The 16,058-nt window shown below is 32.2% G+C and overlaps 1 protein-coding gene across 3 annotated transcripts in view; it reads left to right on the top strand.

Annotated features, from left to right (window-relative positions):
- PHIP (pleckstrin homology domain interacting protein) overlaps positions 1-16,058 on the top strand; it is a 124,677-nt gene that overhangs the window by 51,524 nt on the left and 57,095 nt on the right. For all 3 annotated transcript variants that reach the window (XM_059400966.1, XM_059400967.1, XM_059400964.1), the window contains exons 10-15: positions 128-198; positions 1,611-1,711; positions 1,803-1,843; positions 2,590-2,688; positions 3,492-3,645; positions 4,071-4,205. In XM_059400966.1, coding sequence (XP_059256949.1) covers positions 128-198; positions 1,611-1,711; positions 1,803-1,843; positions 2,590-2,688; positions 3,492-3,645; positions 4,071-4,205 — 601 coding nt within the window. The remainder of the gene's footprint in view (positions 1-127; positions 199-1,610; positions 1,712-1,802; positions 1,844-2,589; positions 2,689-3,491; positions 3,646-4,070; positions 4,206-16,058) is intronic.

Here is a 16,058-nt window from a genome sequence, read left to right as displayed (position 1 = left end):
TAGGAAGGGAGACATCTGTTGCTTTTTATTTAATTCTGTCTTTCTGTAATTATTTTTTGAAACAGCTCATTTTTGGTCTTGCTGATCCCTTTGGGGATATTGTTAATTGTTTATTTTTTGTTTTTAGTCCGAGACCTGCTAAATTTACAGAGCGCCCTCGGCCTGGAGTTCAAATGATCTGTTCTTCTTTTAGTGCTGGTAAGCTTTTCTCTCCCTAATCTTCCACTTTGAGTTACATTAGAAAACTTTTAGGGGGAACACATAAAGTTTTGGAAAAATATTTGCTGTTGTAATATAAATCATATTCAATACATATGCCAGGGAATGGTCATAAATTAATTTAGAAATATTTGAACTTGGCTAGAGTTATTTTTTGTATTCACATGACTAAGAATTTTCTTTGAGACTGTAATACTCTGGTAGGAGAGAAGAAGAATTTCAGAATTGACTCTGTTAAAGAATAGAAAAAAGTTATCTCACTGAAAGGAAGGTATTTTAGATATGTTTTATATTTTCATGGAGTTTTGAAGTATCCTGTAGCCAAGTGAAATTTGATTGCTATTTGTAAATCTTTATTATTTTGCTGTAAATTCTTTTTTGCTTTTTAAAATACAACTATATAGCAATGCTGATGCCCCCAATTATGTTTTGAGTTCATGCAGTAGTCTTTTAAATGGATGTCTTCTTAAACAAATTATAATTTGAATATTTGAAATGAAGAGAAGATGTAATGAAACATAAATAGATTTAATACCTAGTGTTTCTAGTACCAGTTCCTTCTACATATACCTCCAGTTTTACTTACCTTTTCAATTCATAGTTGTGGATAGTAGTAGTATGTGAACAGGTGATTACAAACTAATGACATAAATCTGTTTTTGCCATATTAATATCCAAACATGTTTAATTTCTAACCTCTAGATTGGCACTGCTACTGCCATGAAGACAGTTTTCCTTTTAGTCATAACACAATTACAGGCACTATCCATGATTTCAGAGTACTCTGTAACCAGATATAAACAGCACTGTTTTCAACACTGTGGGAGAGTATTGATTCCAAGGAGAGAGGGTAAATTGCATATATAAGTAACTCTAATACAAAGTAAAATCTATATGCTACAAGACGAAATCATAATACGAGTTCAGAGGATAGCAGGCTCATTCAATGGCAGAGTTGCAAAGACAGCCTACTGGAGAAATAGGGCCCTAAAAGTTTGATAGGATTTTAACGGGTAGGAAATGTGGCAAGAGAGGGACTTAAGCAGAGTTAAAAGACATGTTTTCTAGGGACGGTGACTGCTGATTTTTACATAAAATCATGTAATCACTTAGTAAAGTCATTTGTAGTAGAAATCTTCTATAAGATTTCTGTAAGAAATCTATCGAAAATCTACTAAAATCCATTGAAAAATTCATTCCAGTTAAAGCTGTGTTTGTAAACTTATAACTCATTAAATTCAGTTTTAGTTATATACTTAGATAAATATGAATAGTATTAGAATAAGATGTTAATAATCAGTGTATAATCACAGTAATAATGCTTGCATTTTATTTAATTTTCAGATTTTGAAATTATGTTTTACTCATAAATGTTTGCTATTACTCCTCAGGTGGAATGTTTCTGGCCACAGGAAGCACAGATCATATTATCCGGGTTTATTTTTTTGGATCAGGTCAGCCAGAGAAAATATCAGAATTGGAGTTCCATACTGTAAGTATGGGTGAAAAGAATGAAATTGGAAAATTTTAAATGAGTCTAATAGTTTATATTCAGGGTTCTCTTTTTATCTGCTTATATGTAGGACAAAGTTGACAGTATCCAGTTTTCCAACACTAGCAACAGGTAAAATAAATATTTTTGTTTGTAAATGTAATTCCAATTTAAAATTTTCAAATAAAGACATTTCTTGTAGTAGTCCGGTTTTAATTAGAATTATATGTAAACTAGGTACCTAAAATAAAGGTCTTGACCAGTTATACTAAAAAAGGGACTATAGCCTGAGAACGTTTTTGTTTGTATTAATGTTAGTTTATTTGGCCACTTTTAAAAATAGGGACTTTTATCCACCCTTTATATTTTCTGTACATGTCAAAGTGTAGGGAAACTTTTAGTAGAGTTTTGAAGTATATCAAAATGTAATATTTGAAGCAGAACTATTTATTGGTGATAAGCTTAAATGATGTTGTATAAATTTTCCCAGGTTCTTATTTTAAAAGGAAAGAAAGCTATAAGTACCTTGAGTAAAGGAAGTTAAGTTCTTAAATATTGAAAAGAAAATATTTCTCCTTTGGAAATTCTATTCGTAATGTAGTAAATAGTGGCCTTCAATCACTGTCGATTGTTATTTTGAGACCTAGCCACCTAGACAAACAACTTAGAATGTATGTGTATAAAATTTTAAAAGCCTATAAAGTTGCAGAAGTTCTTAGTTTTACAGAGACTATCTGACAGAATAATCTCTATTGTATTAGAATGCTGTGTTAAGTAAAGATGAATTCTCTCTTAGTATTTTGAAAAACATCTCTGGGAAAACACATTTTGCTTAAGTACATGTGGTTTTTTGGGGGGTTGGGCTTCCTTTAATACAGGTTTGTAAGTGGGAGTCGTGATGGGACAGCACGTATTTGGCAATTTAAACGAAGAGAATGGAAGAGCATTTTGTTGGATATGGCTACTCGTCCAGCAGGGTAAGAGATCAAATTTGAAATATTACAATGATACAGGTAGAGCATTTAAAGTATGCTATATGTGACTCTCAGCCTATAAGTTGTATGTCATAATCCATGTTAAAATTACTTTTCTATAATAATTAGTGCTGTTGGAGATGAGGATATTTACGAGATTATTTTTTACCAAAAATATGAGATCTGCATTAATGACTTTTTTCAGTTGAGTTTCTTAAGGAGATGATAGTACTCTAAGGATACTTAAAAGTTTGCTATAAAACTTCAGAAAGTGGGACATACGATATTGTTCATCTGTCAAAAGAGCAATGATATAGTATGTCACATAGGGATGTTACGGTGTATCTAATGGTTTTCTCTAGCCATGAGAAATTATATTTCACCTTATAACTGTTACTTTGGTTTTAGTATTTAATAAGTTAACTCTATTTATATTCTTGTGTAGTAGTCTCACATGGGTGGGAGAACAAAGCAGTTAGCAGGGCATGACAGCCACAATAAAAGATAGAGAGTGAGGAGCATGGCACAGAACTCTTGGATCCAGATGGAGTTAATTGATAACATGCACAAGATCATCTATTACTAAGGGCTTAGGAGTGCTGAAATCCTGGATTTGCTGACTCAGTGAAGTGATTTTTGCCCTCATTCATTGTTGATTCAGTCTATTCTTAATTCCTGTTAAGTGATAGTTATCCATGTAATTAATATAAATGTGAATTATAAGAAAACACATTTAGGTTTTTGCCATACTAGGATTTTAGTAAATAATAATAGTGTAAACAAATCCTGCCTCCATCACTTTTCAGCCAAAACCTTCAAGGAATAGAAGATAAAATCACAAAAATGAAAGTAACTATGGTAGCTTGGGATCGACATGACAATACAGTTATAACTGCAGTTAATAACATGACTTTGAAAGTTTGGAACTCTTACACCGGTCAACTAATTCATGTCCTGATGGTGAGAAAAAAAGATTCAATTTTATTTGATAAAATGAAACTAATTATAGGATGGACTGTTTTCATTGAGAAATAAAATCTTTTATAAAAAGTTAGCTAAGAAATCTTGCTAGAGGGATAATAGGTCTTTGTGGGAGATTAGAAATAATTTTAAAATGTAGTTAAACTGGTTTGGCTTGGAAATCTAGATCCTTGCTATTACTTAGTATGTAGGGCTGTATCAGTATATTCTTAGGTTTCACCAAATGATAGTGAAGCCTTGGTTGGTGGTATTAGCTCAGCTTCATTATATGTTGATAAATTTGAAAATTTTTGCCACTTTAATAATTCTTAGAGTTCAAATTCTAGAAATAGTCCCATACTGATTTTTGATTGAATTTCCATTTTTTGAATTTGTAATTCTGTGCCACTTTAAAAATATTTCAGGGTCATGAAGATGAGGTATTTGTCCTTGAGCCACACCCATTCGATCCGAGAGTTCTCTTTTCTGCTGGTCATGATGGAAACGTGATAGTGTGGGATCTGGCAAGAGGTGTCAAAATTCGATCTTATTTCAATATGGTAATTATCAGCCTCTTCATTTTATAGCTGTTAAAGATTTGGGGACCACTTGCAGGTACTCTGCATATCACAAAGGAAATCCATTTAAGAGTTTGTTTAGACACTATTTTGCCTTTAAGTTTCAAAAAGAGTTCTGTATTATACACTTAATTTAGATATTAAAATTAAAAGACAATTGCATACTACAATTCAATTATACTGGTGATAACTAATTTGGTTTTTAAAATAGTTTTAACAGTGGTACTTGAGAAACTCACAAGTATGAAGATACAACATAGATAAAAATAATTTTGGAAAACCATGTTAAAGAAATCCTAGATATTATATTGCATTATTATACTTCAGAAGTCCTCTTGTATAACAATTTGATTCCAGTACACCCGTTTTGTTTTTTAAAGTTTTATTTATTTAAGTAATCTCTGCACCCATGTGGGTCTCAAACTTAGGACCCTGAGATCAAGAGTCTCCTTCCAGCTGAGCCAGCTAGTTGCCCCCATCTTCATGCCATTTTAAAATTAAAGGCATTCTTGTCCTTTTTCAAATTATAGTATGTTAGATATTTATAGTGTGTAAGTCTTTTCCCCTCTACATTTTGCTTCTTATGCAGATATTTAGTATATTTTGTTAAATATGGAATTGTACTGGTTTAATATCACATACAGTTTACTGTGCAGTGTTACCATGTTTCTGTAACTACTGTATGAAGTATAACGTTTTCCTCAAATACTGCTGTTTATTCAGTCACCTATTTTTTAATCTATTTCCTATATATTAGGGATACCTTTCAACAAAATAAAAGAAGAAAAACTTGTATTTCTATTTCAGCATCTTTAGTTTTTCTTAAAAATCCACTACAGAAAACACTACTAATGAATTATGAAGCATGACAATTAAGTATGTGTATAGTCAGTTATTTTGCAAAAGAAAAATTTTAGAGTGTCATTTGTGAAATACAGTGGTTTGTGAAAAAATTTCATGAAAGTGATACTATATTTGGTGATAATCGTAATAAAGTTACTTCTATGTAGTAAGAAGTAATTACTAAGATCAGTTAGAGGGAGGAGTAAGAAGAATTTTCATTAGTGAGGGAATTAAGTTAGCTGTCTCTATGGATATCCTTAGTGTATATAAGGTAAAAAAAAATTTGTCAAACTCTTATTTTTTAAAAAAGATTTAATTATTTGGAGCACAATTTTTAGTGACAGATGGATTTCCTTAGTGATATATGTATAAGGGAAGATTTTTTTAAAAGCAAATACTTAAATATGCTGGTAAAGAATTCTTTCTTTTTCTATCCCTGTGTTTCTGGTTTGCTCCTTAGGACATCTCTGTTTAAAAAAATTATTAGTTTGTCTTTATAACTTCAAAAGAAAACATGTTGTGGCCTATACATATATTAGTGACTTTTTTTAAAAGTAATTTCATATTTTTAAAAGGCATTGGTATGTTAGTAGAGTGGAGGTAAAATTTTCTCTCATACTTGAATACTGCTTTCACCTTTAAGCTACAAAGGTGAATTTTTCCTTATCAGGTAAGTTGATCACACTAATATTCTACCTTATATTATAGAAGTTGGAATACATTGAGATTGAACTGATTTGCTTTTAGATCATCACAAATTTGTGATATAGCCAGGAATAGAAGTCAGCCATATTACGTGTTCTTTGAAATTAGCTAAGGGATTAGTTACATTACTGCCTTAAAAGTTGTTTTAATAAGAGTTTTAGATAAAGATATTTTTTTGTTGTTGTTCCAAGAACAAGAGATAGAAAAGCTCTAAAGGGCAGAAGAAACAACTTTATGTAGTAAGTGGAACTGGATGGTATCCATAGAATATTCAGACTGAGAAAGACAAAACACAGACTAAAAAGGACTAAAAATATATCCTGCATTTAAAAAAACAAGAAAATGAACTATACTTTATCTAATTAAAGTAAGGATCTCCTTTTAATTTTTTGTAAGATTTTTAATGACTTCCAAAATATTTCTATGTATTACCTCATTTGGGTCTCATGAAAACTTTGTAATATAATCAGGGCAGATATTATTATTACTGGTTTTATGAATGGAGAAACTGTACAGAGATGAATTGCTTTGCCCAGGTTTACCTAGGTCACACAGCTGTTACAGGGGACTTGGGATTTAAAACCCATATTGTTTTGTCTGTTGTTACTGAGTTCTTAATGCTAACTCTAGTTAATGGTTGGCCATTGTATAGCTAACTTCAGATCTACCTAATTAGTGATATGTTACCAGGAGAAAATGTCTTCATAATGGTATTAATTCTGAGTAGATCTTTTGAGATCTTAAATTTAGCTTGATGATTTTTTTTCTGTCTCTAATTTATAAGTTATCTAAGTGCCCTACTTTTTGCTCTTTGCTTTTTTTGTTCATTTTGTTGTTTGTTTTATCTATGGACAGATGGAAGATAAAGCATCCAGCACTGCTGTTAAGAAAATAAAAACAGTTGGAGGGGGTAGTAGAAGCTTAAGTTCACTGTCCACTCTAGTGAATGTTGAATTTTGGTTATAGTAGTTAAAACTCTTTGGCTCTGTGTAGCAAACAAGTAATTTTTTGAGTTACTAAAATACCATAAAAGTTGAAGAAGTACAAATTCAAACCCTGATGTTAAATTGTACTAGTAATCATAACTTCAACTTAGTAAATATTTTTTGAATGCTCTGTAGAGGGACTAGTTATAGTTTGTTGGAAGATTTAAGGATAAATAACTCTAGTGGAATACTCCCTGTTTAGACTAGAAATGGTAAAAGTTTAGATGAAGTATTGTTAAGACTAAGTAATAATATTTCATGAGTTTTAAAATCAAAGCTTATAACATGAATAAATGAATTCCCCATTAATCAGCCAGAAAGTAAGGCTTTTAACAAAATTTGATATATAAGTCCTCTGAAATACAGGTTATCAAGTATATTTTGAGAATATTGCTTTACTATCAGTTTTTCTTTTTATAATAATTAGATTTCCCACTCGAAATTCGTAATACCTTTGCAAGAAGTAAGAAAATCCTGTAACAAATAATTATTTTGTTACTCAGCATATTACTGTTCTTTTCTTACCATTTACAAAAATTAAATGAAATTTTAGAAATTGTCAAGAATTCTGTATCATCGAAAAGCCTTTCACAGGTGGTGAAAAGTTAAATTTTGTAAGTGCCCTTGTTTGATATACAGTAATTTTAAAATGAATTTTAATAAACTATTGATATATTTATTAAATATATATCATTTAAAACATGATACATTTATATATTAATATTGCACTGATATTCATCACTCTGGTAAATATTCAAATTCTTTTTTTCCTGTATCAGATCTTGACTTATACTTTAAAAAATATGACACTTTATTTTAGGACCACCTAAATTTGTAAACAAGGTTTGCGATTAAGATTTGTGATATTTAATTCCTTGTTTGCTTATAATAACCCCCTAATTTATATCACTTCAAAATCTAAATAGATTCTCACCTTGCTAGTAATTTTGTCTAGAGAAAGTTATGGAGTTATTTTGCTTATCTTTACTGCTAGATTTCCTCTTAATAGAGGATCTGAATGATAAAAGCAGTTGGGGGGGTAGGTGTTGGGTTTGCTTTTGTTACATACAAGAAGTATTTGACAAGGAAGATGATATAACACAGTATAAAGTGGAATAGACAATATATGTTCCTTGCACACTCCTCACCATTGTTTCATCTTTAAAAATAAAATAATCTGAAAATAAACTTTTAATAGCATTTGCTGGAAATGTATATAAGGTAAAACCTTGAGCCTTTCTTCTTCTTCTTCTTCTTCTTCTTCTTCTTCTTCTTTTGATAAACCAGAGAATGAAACTAAAGAGAATATTGTAGAGAAGATAATGGTAAGACAGTTCTATTATTTTTTAAAACACATATAAATTCCAGCCCTTAAGCTTTACTTATCAACATTCCTCTAAAAATGATGTCAGTTATTCATGTTATAGCTGAACAGTCTTTATATAACTTAAATATTCAAAATAAAAGTATATTTAGGTATTTTGTTGAAGGTAGATAGTATATATTAAGTATATTCCAAAGTATCCAGATACAGTTTAGCAAGCCTAGTACAGCTTTGAGAGTTGTTCTAAACTCTAGTTTAAAGGCTCTGAAACTTCAGTTAAATGTTAAAAGGCAGATAAGTTATTCCCAGAAATAACTTGAAAATGTATGCAAACTCTCTGAACTGAATTTGAAGGATTTTGTAATATTCCAGTTCCCTGAAAGAGGTAGGCAAGTTTGGGAGTTTAAATATAAATGTAAATGTTTTTAAATACAAAGTTGTTTTATAGCCCATTTTCCCTTAAAGCATGGGATGGCTAAGTTTTAACTATAGGTTTAAATGAATAATAATTTGAAAAGAAACTTACAAATTTCTTAGTTACTAGGCCATTTGATTATTAGATAGTAAGTAAGGAATGTTTGGAATAGGATTTATAGACCCCACATTATTTGCTTTCCTCATGTGTCTGGTGCTTTTGCTTTTGGTTTATCTTTCCTGTTCCCTTTTTTTTCTGTGTATCTATTATTCTAGCTGTGTTTATGATTCCCTCTCTTTCCATATCTTTCTGTTTCTGTCATGTTACTCAAAGCTGTAGTTTGTTGCCTCTTGTCTGGTTTTGATTTTAATTGAAGAGTACAATGTCTCCTTCTAGAAAGAAATTTTACAGAATTTGAGTTTTGCTTTACTTTTGTTGTTTCATGAGTAAATTCCAAATAACAATTTTCATTTATTAAAATTGTCCTTATTTTTATAATTAACCTTTCTTTCACTTGAGATTTATTAAAAATGTTCCAGTGTCCACTAATCCAGAACAATATATTTCTCCTTGCAACGTTCCAAACAAGCAGAGGCTGCCAATCCACCACTCAGAATTTTTGCACATGCATACTTCTGACAATATGTTCTCAGTGTGACCTCTAATTTAGTTTTAGGCAATTGTAGCTGCGTATATCTAGGAAAGGCAGAAAGAGAAGCTCAAAATAAGTAATCTCATATCGTGTTCTCTTGTGAATCCAGATTTCAAGATAAATCTTTCTCTCTTTCTCTTCCTCTCTCTCTCCTTCCTTGTTTTGCTTTCATCCTTCCATCTCTTTCATTCCCTATATCTCATCATCTAACAAGATGCTATATATCTGCTCTCTATGTTAAAAGGATTTTTTTGATGCTTCCCATCCTCGTTTCAGCCTCTCTTGGTAAGGAATTACTTTCAGTCTTCTGAGTATGAACTCTAGTTACTATGACTTTCTTTCAGGTTTCTGGGGTTCTTTAGATTCTGTCTTTCTTTTCTTCGATATCAAAAACATATCTTAAAATTTCCTGCCATGAATGTGAGTTTGTCTCTGTATCTTTTAATCCTGTATTATATTTAGTGAATTACTTTATGTAGTTCTTCGACATGGTCTGTGAGTTACAAGGGTGTTTGAGATTTGATAGTTAAATAGGGAAGTTTGTACAATTATGCAGAATGTGAACATACAGGTGAAAGACAGTTCAGTTACAAATATTTGACTGTTTTGTGCATAAGGACAAACGTGGGGACCACAAGAAAGACAAGTGGTCCTTGTTGTTAGCCACCAATGATAGCATGGCATATGAGAAAGGCTAATTGCTGTATCTGAAGATAGAGGGATCCCTTCAGGGTAGATGGTCAGAATAAGTTTTGTTGAGGAGGAAGAACTAAAATTGTGTCTTGAAAAATAAAAAATTGAGTTAGTAAGAAAGATACTTAATTTTATAAGTATGAGGAATATTATAAATAAGGAAGTAAGAAATGTTAAGACGTGCATAGAGTAACTTAGAATGTTTGGAATAGTTTTTGAAAAGTGGGTAATTAGATGAAAAGCATAAGTTGAGGAGGATTGTTAATGGCCTTATGTTATCTTGTTAGTGTAAAGAATAGTTAACATAGTGGGATTTTTGGTAAATTATATTTTAGAAACAAGGGAGTAAGTTTAATTGCCAGCAGTAGTATTTCAGGTACAAAGTTGAGTAAGTTGGGGAATAACTACTTTTATCAGTGAAATCACAATCCTACCTAGGGTGGTAGGAGATTTGTGAAAGAAAATACGTGTGTTTGACTTGGTATTTTGTGACTGATAGAAGGATTAGGGCTGGATTATGACCGAAGATTTAATAATTGAAATTAAACTGATTAAATTAATGTGTGGAGAGTGTTGTATTAAAAAATATTGATGGAAATATGAATGATACAGAGGAAAACTGATTTTTTTTAGTTTGTCTTTATGTGTTTATTGTGATGTAGTGTTGGACGACCTGTATGGAAATGGCCAAGCAACACTTGGAGACAGAATACTTAGAGGAGCTAGGAATGAAGGGAGATGTTGAAGTCTTCCAGGTAGAATGCTGTTTACCTCATGGAGAAAGAGCAGTGTGGAGGGCTTAAAACTAAACTTTTAGAAGTAGTCATATTTAGCAAATGGAGACAAGAAGAAAATCTCTAGAGAATATATTAGAAAGGTACATGCTAGTACCATGTCAGGGGACAAAGAATGAGAATAGATTACAAAGAGGATTGATTAGTAATGTTGCAGCCCTCAGTGAAATTAAAATACAGTTAAACAGAATGTGGTTAAATTCGAAGATGAGTTACTTATTTTGATAATAAAATGTTCTTTTGATGAAAATTAGAGTTGATTCTTCAGAACCACTTTTATGTATCTGTTGGTTCTATCAAGCCAGCAGTTTCCTTTTTTACACAAATTTACTTATCTTGGCACTACTTAAATAGCTGTCTTTAATTCATATGTAATAATGTTAATTATAAATTAAAGCATCTTCAGTATTAAAGGAAACATTCATTTACTAATGGCCTTTTAAAGTAATTTGATGACACCCAGACTATTAGAGTGTGGATAACTTCCCATAAGATATATTTTTTATTTCAGTGTAACTATCAAAATGATTAGAAAGTAGCAAAAACTTATTTTAATCATATGTGTGACAGTGTCTGTCTTCAGTTATCTAAAGATTTTATTTATTTACTTGACAGACAGAGATCACAAGTAGGCAGAGAGGCAGACAGAGAGAGAGGAAGGGAAGCTGGCTCACTGCTTCACAGAGAGCCCGATGTAGGGCTTGATCCCAGGACCCTGGGATCATGACCTGAGCCGAAGGCAGAGGCTTTAACCCACTGAGCCACCCAGTACATCTAGTATACTTTCTTAAGTTTATTTCTCCCCAGGTAGATAAACTTTAAAAAGTTCTTTATACATAAGGATTTTATAAGGGTATTTCTTAGCATAAATTCCATTTCCCAGCTATTTTATTCTTGGGATATGAGTCTATATCACAGAATTGTTAGGGTACTTAAAAGATTAATAATTTTGGGCACTTGGGTGGCTTAGTCGATTAAGTATCTACCTTCACCTTAGGTCATGATCTCAGGTTCCTGGGATATGGAGTTCCTTACCCAGCTCTCTGCTCAGCAGAGCTGAGCTCCCTCTCCCTCTTTGCGCTCACTCAAAAAAATAAAATCTTTAAAAAATATATTCATAATTTTCAATTTCTAGGTAAGACGCTCCCTTCTAAATAGTGGGTTTTGGTTTTTTGTTTGTTTGTTTTAAGATTTTTATTTATGTAGAGAGAGTTCATGTGTGTTTGCTAGCCAGGAGAGGGGCAGAGAGAGAGGGAGAATCTCAGACAGACTCCCTCCTGAGTACAGAGCTGTAGGTGGGGCTCAGTATCACAACCCTGAGACCAGGACCTGAGCCAAAATCAAGAGTTGGATGCCTAACCAATTGTTAACCAACCACCCAGGCGCACCAGTCTCATTCATTTTTAAAAATATACCACTGCCTTCAACTCAGGTCATGGTGCCAGGGTTCTGGGATCAGGCCCTGCATTGGGCTCCCTGCTCAGCGGGGAGTCTGCTTCTCCCTTTCCCCCTCCACCCTCCTCCCTGGGTTGTGCTCGCTCTCCCTCAAATAAATAAAATCTTTAAAAAGAAAAAGAAAAATGAGACCAAAAAATTGACCTTGGTTATAGACATGGAATAATTCCTTAATAGGATGATTCTGGTTAAGATAGTCCATCTTCCTGATTTGTGTTGAGTCTCTCTAGGACAACATACTTCTCATATTCACCTGTATGTATGATCCTCATGATTGATATAATTTAGAACCTGTCATTTTAGTCTGTATTCTAGTACTTCTAGCATGTCTCATTTCCAGATTTGTCTAATTCTTCCAAAAAGTCTTGCTTTGAGTGTCAAATGTTAGAATTTTAGGACTAGGTACGACTCTCGTGATTGTTTAAATTATCTTTGTCATTTCACAGAGAGATTAGGTGATTTGCCCATTACCAGAGAAGTCTCTTGGATCAAAAGCCTCATTTAATTATTCATCTTTAAGTATTCATCTTTCTGCTTCTCAAAAATTACATTAGCAGTTGTGGATAGTATTCAGCCTTGAAAAAGGTGCTAGCATACTTCATTAAATAGGACATCTTCAAAGCTTTTTTTTGTATTTTTTCAAATTCATTATAAATCTCTAAATTAATAAGATTGTACTACTCATTTCTTGGAAATATTTCTAGAATTCTTTAGTCAGTATGAGACTTTCCTACAGAGTAATTATTATTTTAACTTGTCTAATCCTTTCATCTCTTGCTTTAAAAACAAAATAACTTTATGTCATTATTGCTGAATAAATTTTTTATCTTAACCTCTATTCTCTTTGAAATTTTTGCATTTATTGGTAAATACCACAGCCTGGATTTTCTCAGCTTTCCTTATTGTGATTTAATGTGTATGCATTTTATTGTGTGGTCTGTATTTACATATTCCCAAATGTTTAAGTATGCTTGATTTTATGAGAGGTAATTCATCTAAAATTCACTTGGACAATTAGTCATTATTATTCCTTTCTTTCTGTTTAATTTTCTACAGCATACATTAAATACTGGCATCAGTTGTATACAATATTAAATTTTATGTTGACTTATTCTTGGGTTAAGCAGTACATTAAATTTTATCATAGGCCCATATAATTCCAGTATGGATAGAGAAGATATTTCACCCTTTTGGTTTTGTTTGTTTTTTTTCCATTTCATTTATTTATTTGGGAGAATGAGAGAGAGAGAGCCAAAGGAGCCAGGGGGAGAGATCTAGAGAGAGAGGGACAAGCAGACTTCATGCTGAGGGCTGACCCAGACACATGGCTTGATCTCAGGACCCTGAGATCATGACCTGAGCTGAAACCAAGAGTCAGACACTTAACTGACCAAACCACCCAGGCCCCCCTTAATCCTTCGGGTTTTTTAATATAAGCTGCATTGTTTTTTAGTTATACATGAATAATAGTGCCTTCATGATTAAATTTTTTTTCTTTGGGAATTCTATATACTTTAAGCCTGATTTAAGAAAATGAAATCATTTTCAGAGAGAAGTACTTAACTTTTTTTGTTTGGCTTATCTTAATCGCAGCATAATTATAAAAATGGTTACAGTATATTTAGTTATATAGGGAAAATAAAATATTTTCCTCCTTTGTATTACCTGGAAAGCCTAGTCTACATTTTATGGTTATGTGCTTATTATTGGAGGAACCATTACTAAAGATAAATTTGACATTTTAATTAATTAGATTATGGACAGCTTTTCTGATTGATTCATAAGTAGACTCTTTTAATGCCTCCTTAATGAATAATGGTTAAGCCAAATAGTGTGCTTTTACTTTTTTCTGATGTTGTGGAAATAAACTTTTATTTGTTTACATAAAAGTCCCTTTGAAGTTATACAGATGCCTTATACCAAGAAAGTTGATACTGCCCAGCCATATTCATGTCATGTATTATATAGGAAATCCCATGATCTTCAATAAGATTGATATTTTTTCTTTGCCTTTTTAGAGTTTTGTAAGTTCCACATCTCCAAAGTATTCTTTTACAGATCTTCTAACTGTAAACTTGGCAACGTTGGTAGGTAGCATAGAAATAGGATTGATTGATCCTTATACAGCCCACCTCACCAAAAAAAAATTTAAAAAAGGAAAACATACAGAGCAAGGTTGCCTAAACATCATGTGAAGGATACCATGCTTGTGAACGTATATCAAATATCCTTTGCCGTTGCTGTGTCAGACTTCTTTTTTTAAAGATTTATTTATTTATTTATTTATTTATTTGACAGAGAGATCACAAGTAGGCAGAGAGGCGAGGGGGGGGTTCAGGGGGGAATGGGAAGCAGGCTTTCTGCTGATCAGAGAGCCGGATGTGGGGCTCGATCCCAGGAACCTGGGATTATGACCTGAGCTGAAGGCAGAGGCTTAACCCACTGATCCACTCAGGTGCCCCATAGACTTCTTCTAGATCTCTTCCTTTGTTCTGTTGTGTACTTAGAATTGTAAACATAGGCTTATAACAATAGTATTACATTTCTGGAAGCTTTTATTATATTAGAGTAGTTTTACAGTTGTTGCTTTTTGTTTTTCATCTTTTGTGAAATTTTGAACTGAAATAAATAAAAACAGCACATAACCAAGGAAGTTTGAATTCTTAAGTCTTGAATTTTTTATGTTAAATTCTATCTAAAGATCGAATTTTTTCAAGTGGTTACTTATTTATAACAGTTATTGTAATTTTTTATTTTGCCTAGAAAACATTCAAAAAGAGACCTGAATCCTGACATTTCTGCATTTGTAGTATCTCATTTTTTGCAAATACTAAGATATATGTGTTTACTAATGCTCATATGCTAATTTGGAGAAGTAGTTCTATTCTTTCTCATTTTTTGAATAGTTTTAACATAGACTCAAGGAATCCGTTCCCTTTGTCTGCTGTCTTTTCCTCCAACTTTCTTCACAACCAAAAAATAATCCTGTTTCACTTACTATTCATTTTCTTGCTGTATGGTTAATCTTTAGGTATATTAGTCATTAGATAAGTTTATTGATTTTCTTTCATATGATTAATTTTAAGGAGAGTTATTTCTTTTCCATTATTATCACTATACAAAATACATTAATAAACACCAGTGCACTCTTTCCTTCTTTTCAGCAAGCTCTAAAGAGAAACTAGTTTTCTTTTTGAGTCAGTTTGTGGTACTATATTAACTTCTTGGGCAGAACCCTTTCTTTTAGAGTGATAGTTTCTCTTTTGACCAAAATGCAAACTTTCTTTGAGAAATCAACTATTCTTCTAAATTTTAATTTCACTTCCATATATGGTGAACTGCACATCCATTCCTACGCTATATTTTTAACACGAAAGAAAGAAAATTACCACTTCTCTCTTTTCTAAGCATTTCCTGAAATATTGGGATATTGCTAGTAAAATTCAGTTGTTCTAGATCAGTGGATACCGGAACAGAGAGGAGGTATTTCTTACCTGATAATGTATGTGCGTTCCGATTCTGCTAATCCAGAAATCCAATCGCATTTGTTGAAAATCATCCTTAGTTGTTATTTGTTAGGGAGGTCAACTCCCTATTTTAATTGTTTTCTGAAATTCAGTCCCTAGATGTGCTTTAGATAGGTTAGAACTTTTACCTCTTTCAGAACACTGCTAAAGAAGTTTCAACTGGAACATAGTCTGAAGAAGCACTGAGAGCAAAAAAAATTCAGAGTGGTGATTGGCCACCTCTGTTTGATTGACAGGTTGCAGGGAGAAACCCATTCGTTCTGGATTAATGGAACTGGAAAACAGAAAACAATTATCAGGTAAAAAAAACCTTTTCTTTAACCTTTGAAATTCACCATTTAAAAGAGGAGTCAGACCATCAAGGGAATTTATTACCAAAAAGAAAAAGATTTAGTGTCTTGTGAGCAATAATCTCTGGCTACTACTTCCAAGAGTTAACAA

This window comes from Mustela nigripes, chromosome 5 (assembly GCF_022355385.1).
Source record: "Mustela nigripes isolate SB6536 chromosome 5, MUSNIG.SB6536, whole genome shotgun sequence".
NCBI lineage: Eukaryota > Metazoa > Chordata > Mammalia > Carnivora > Mustelidae > Mustela > Mustela nigripes.
This window is presented reverse-complemented; position numbering and strand designations above follow the sequence as displayed.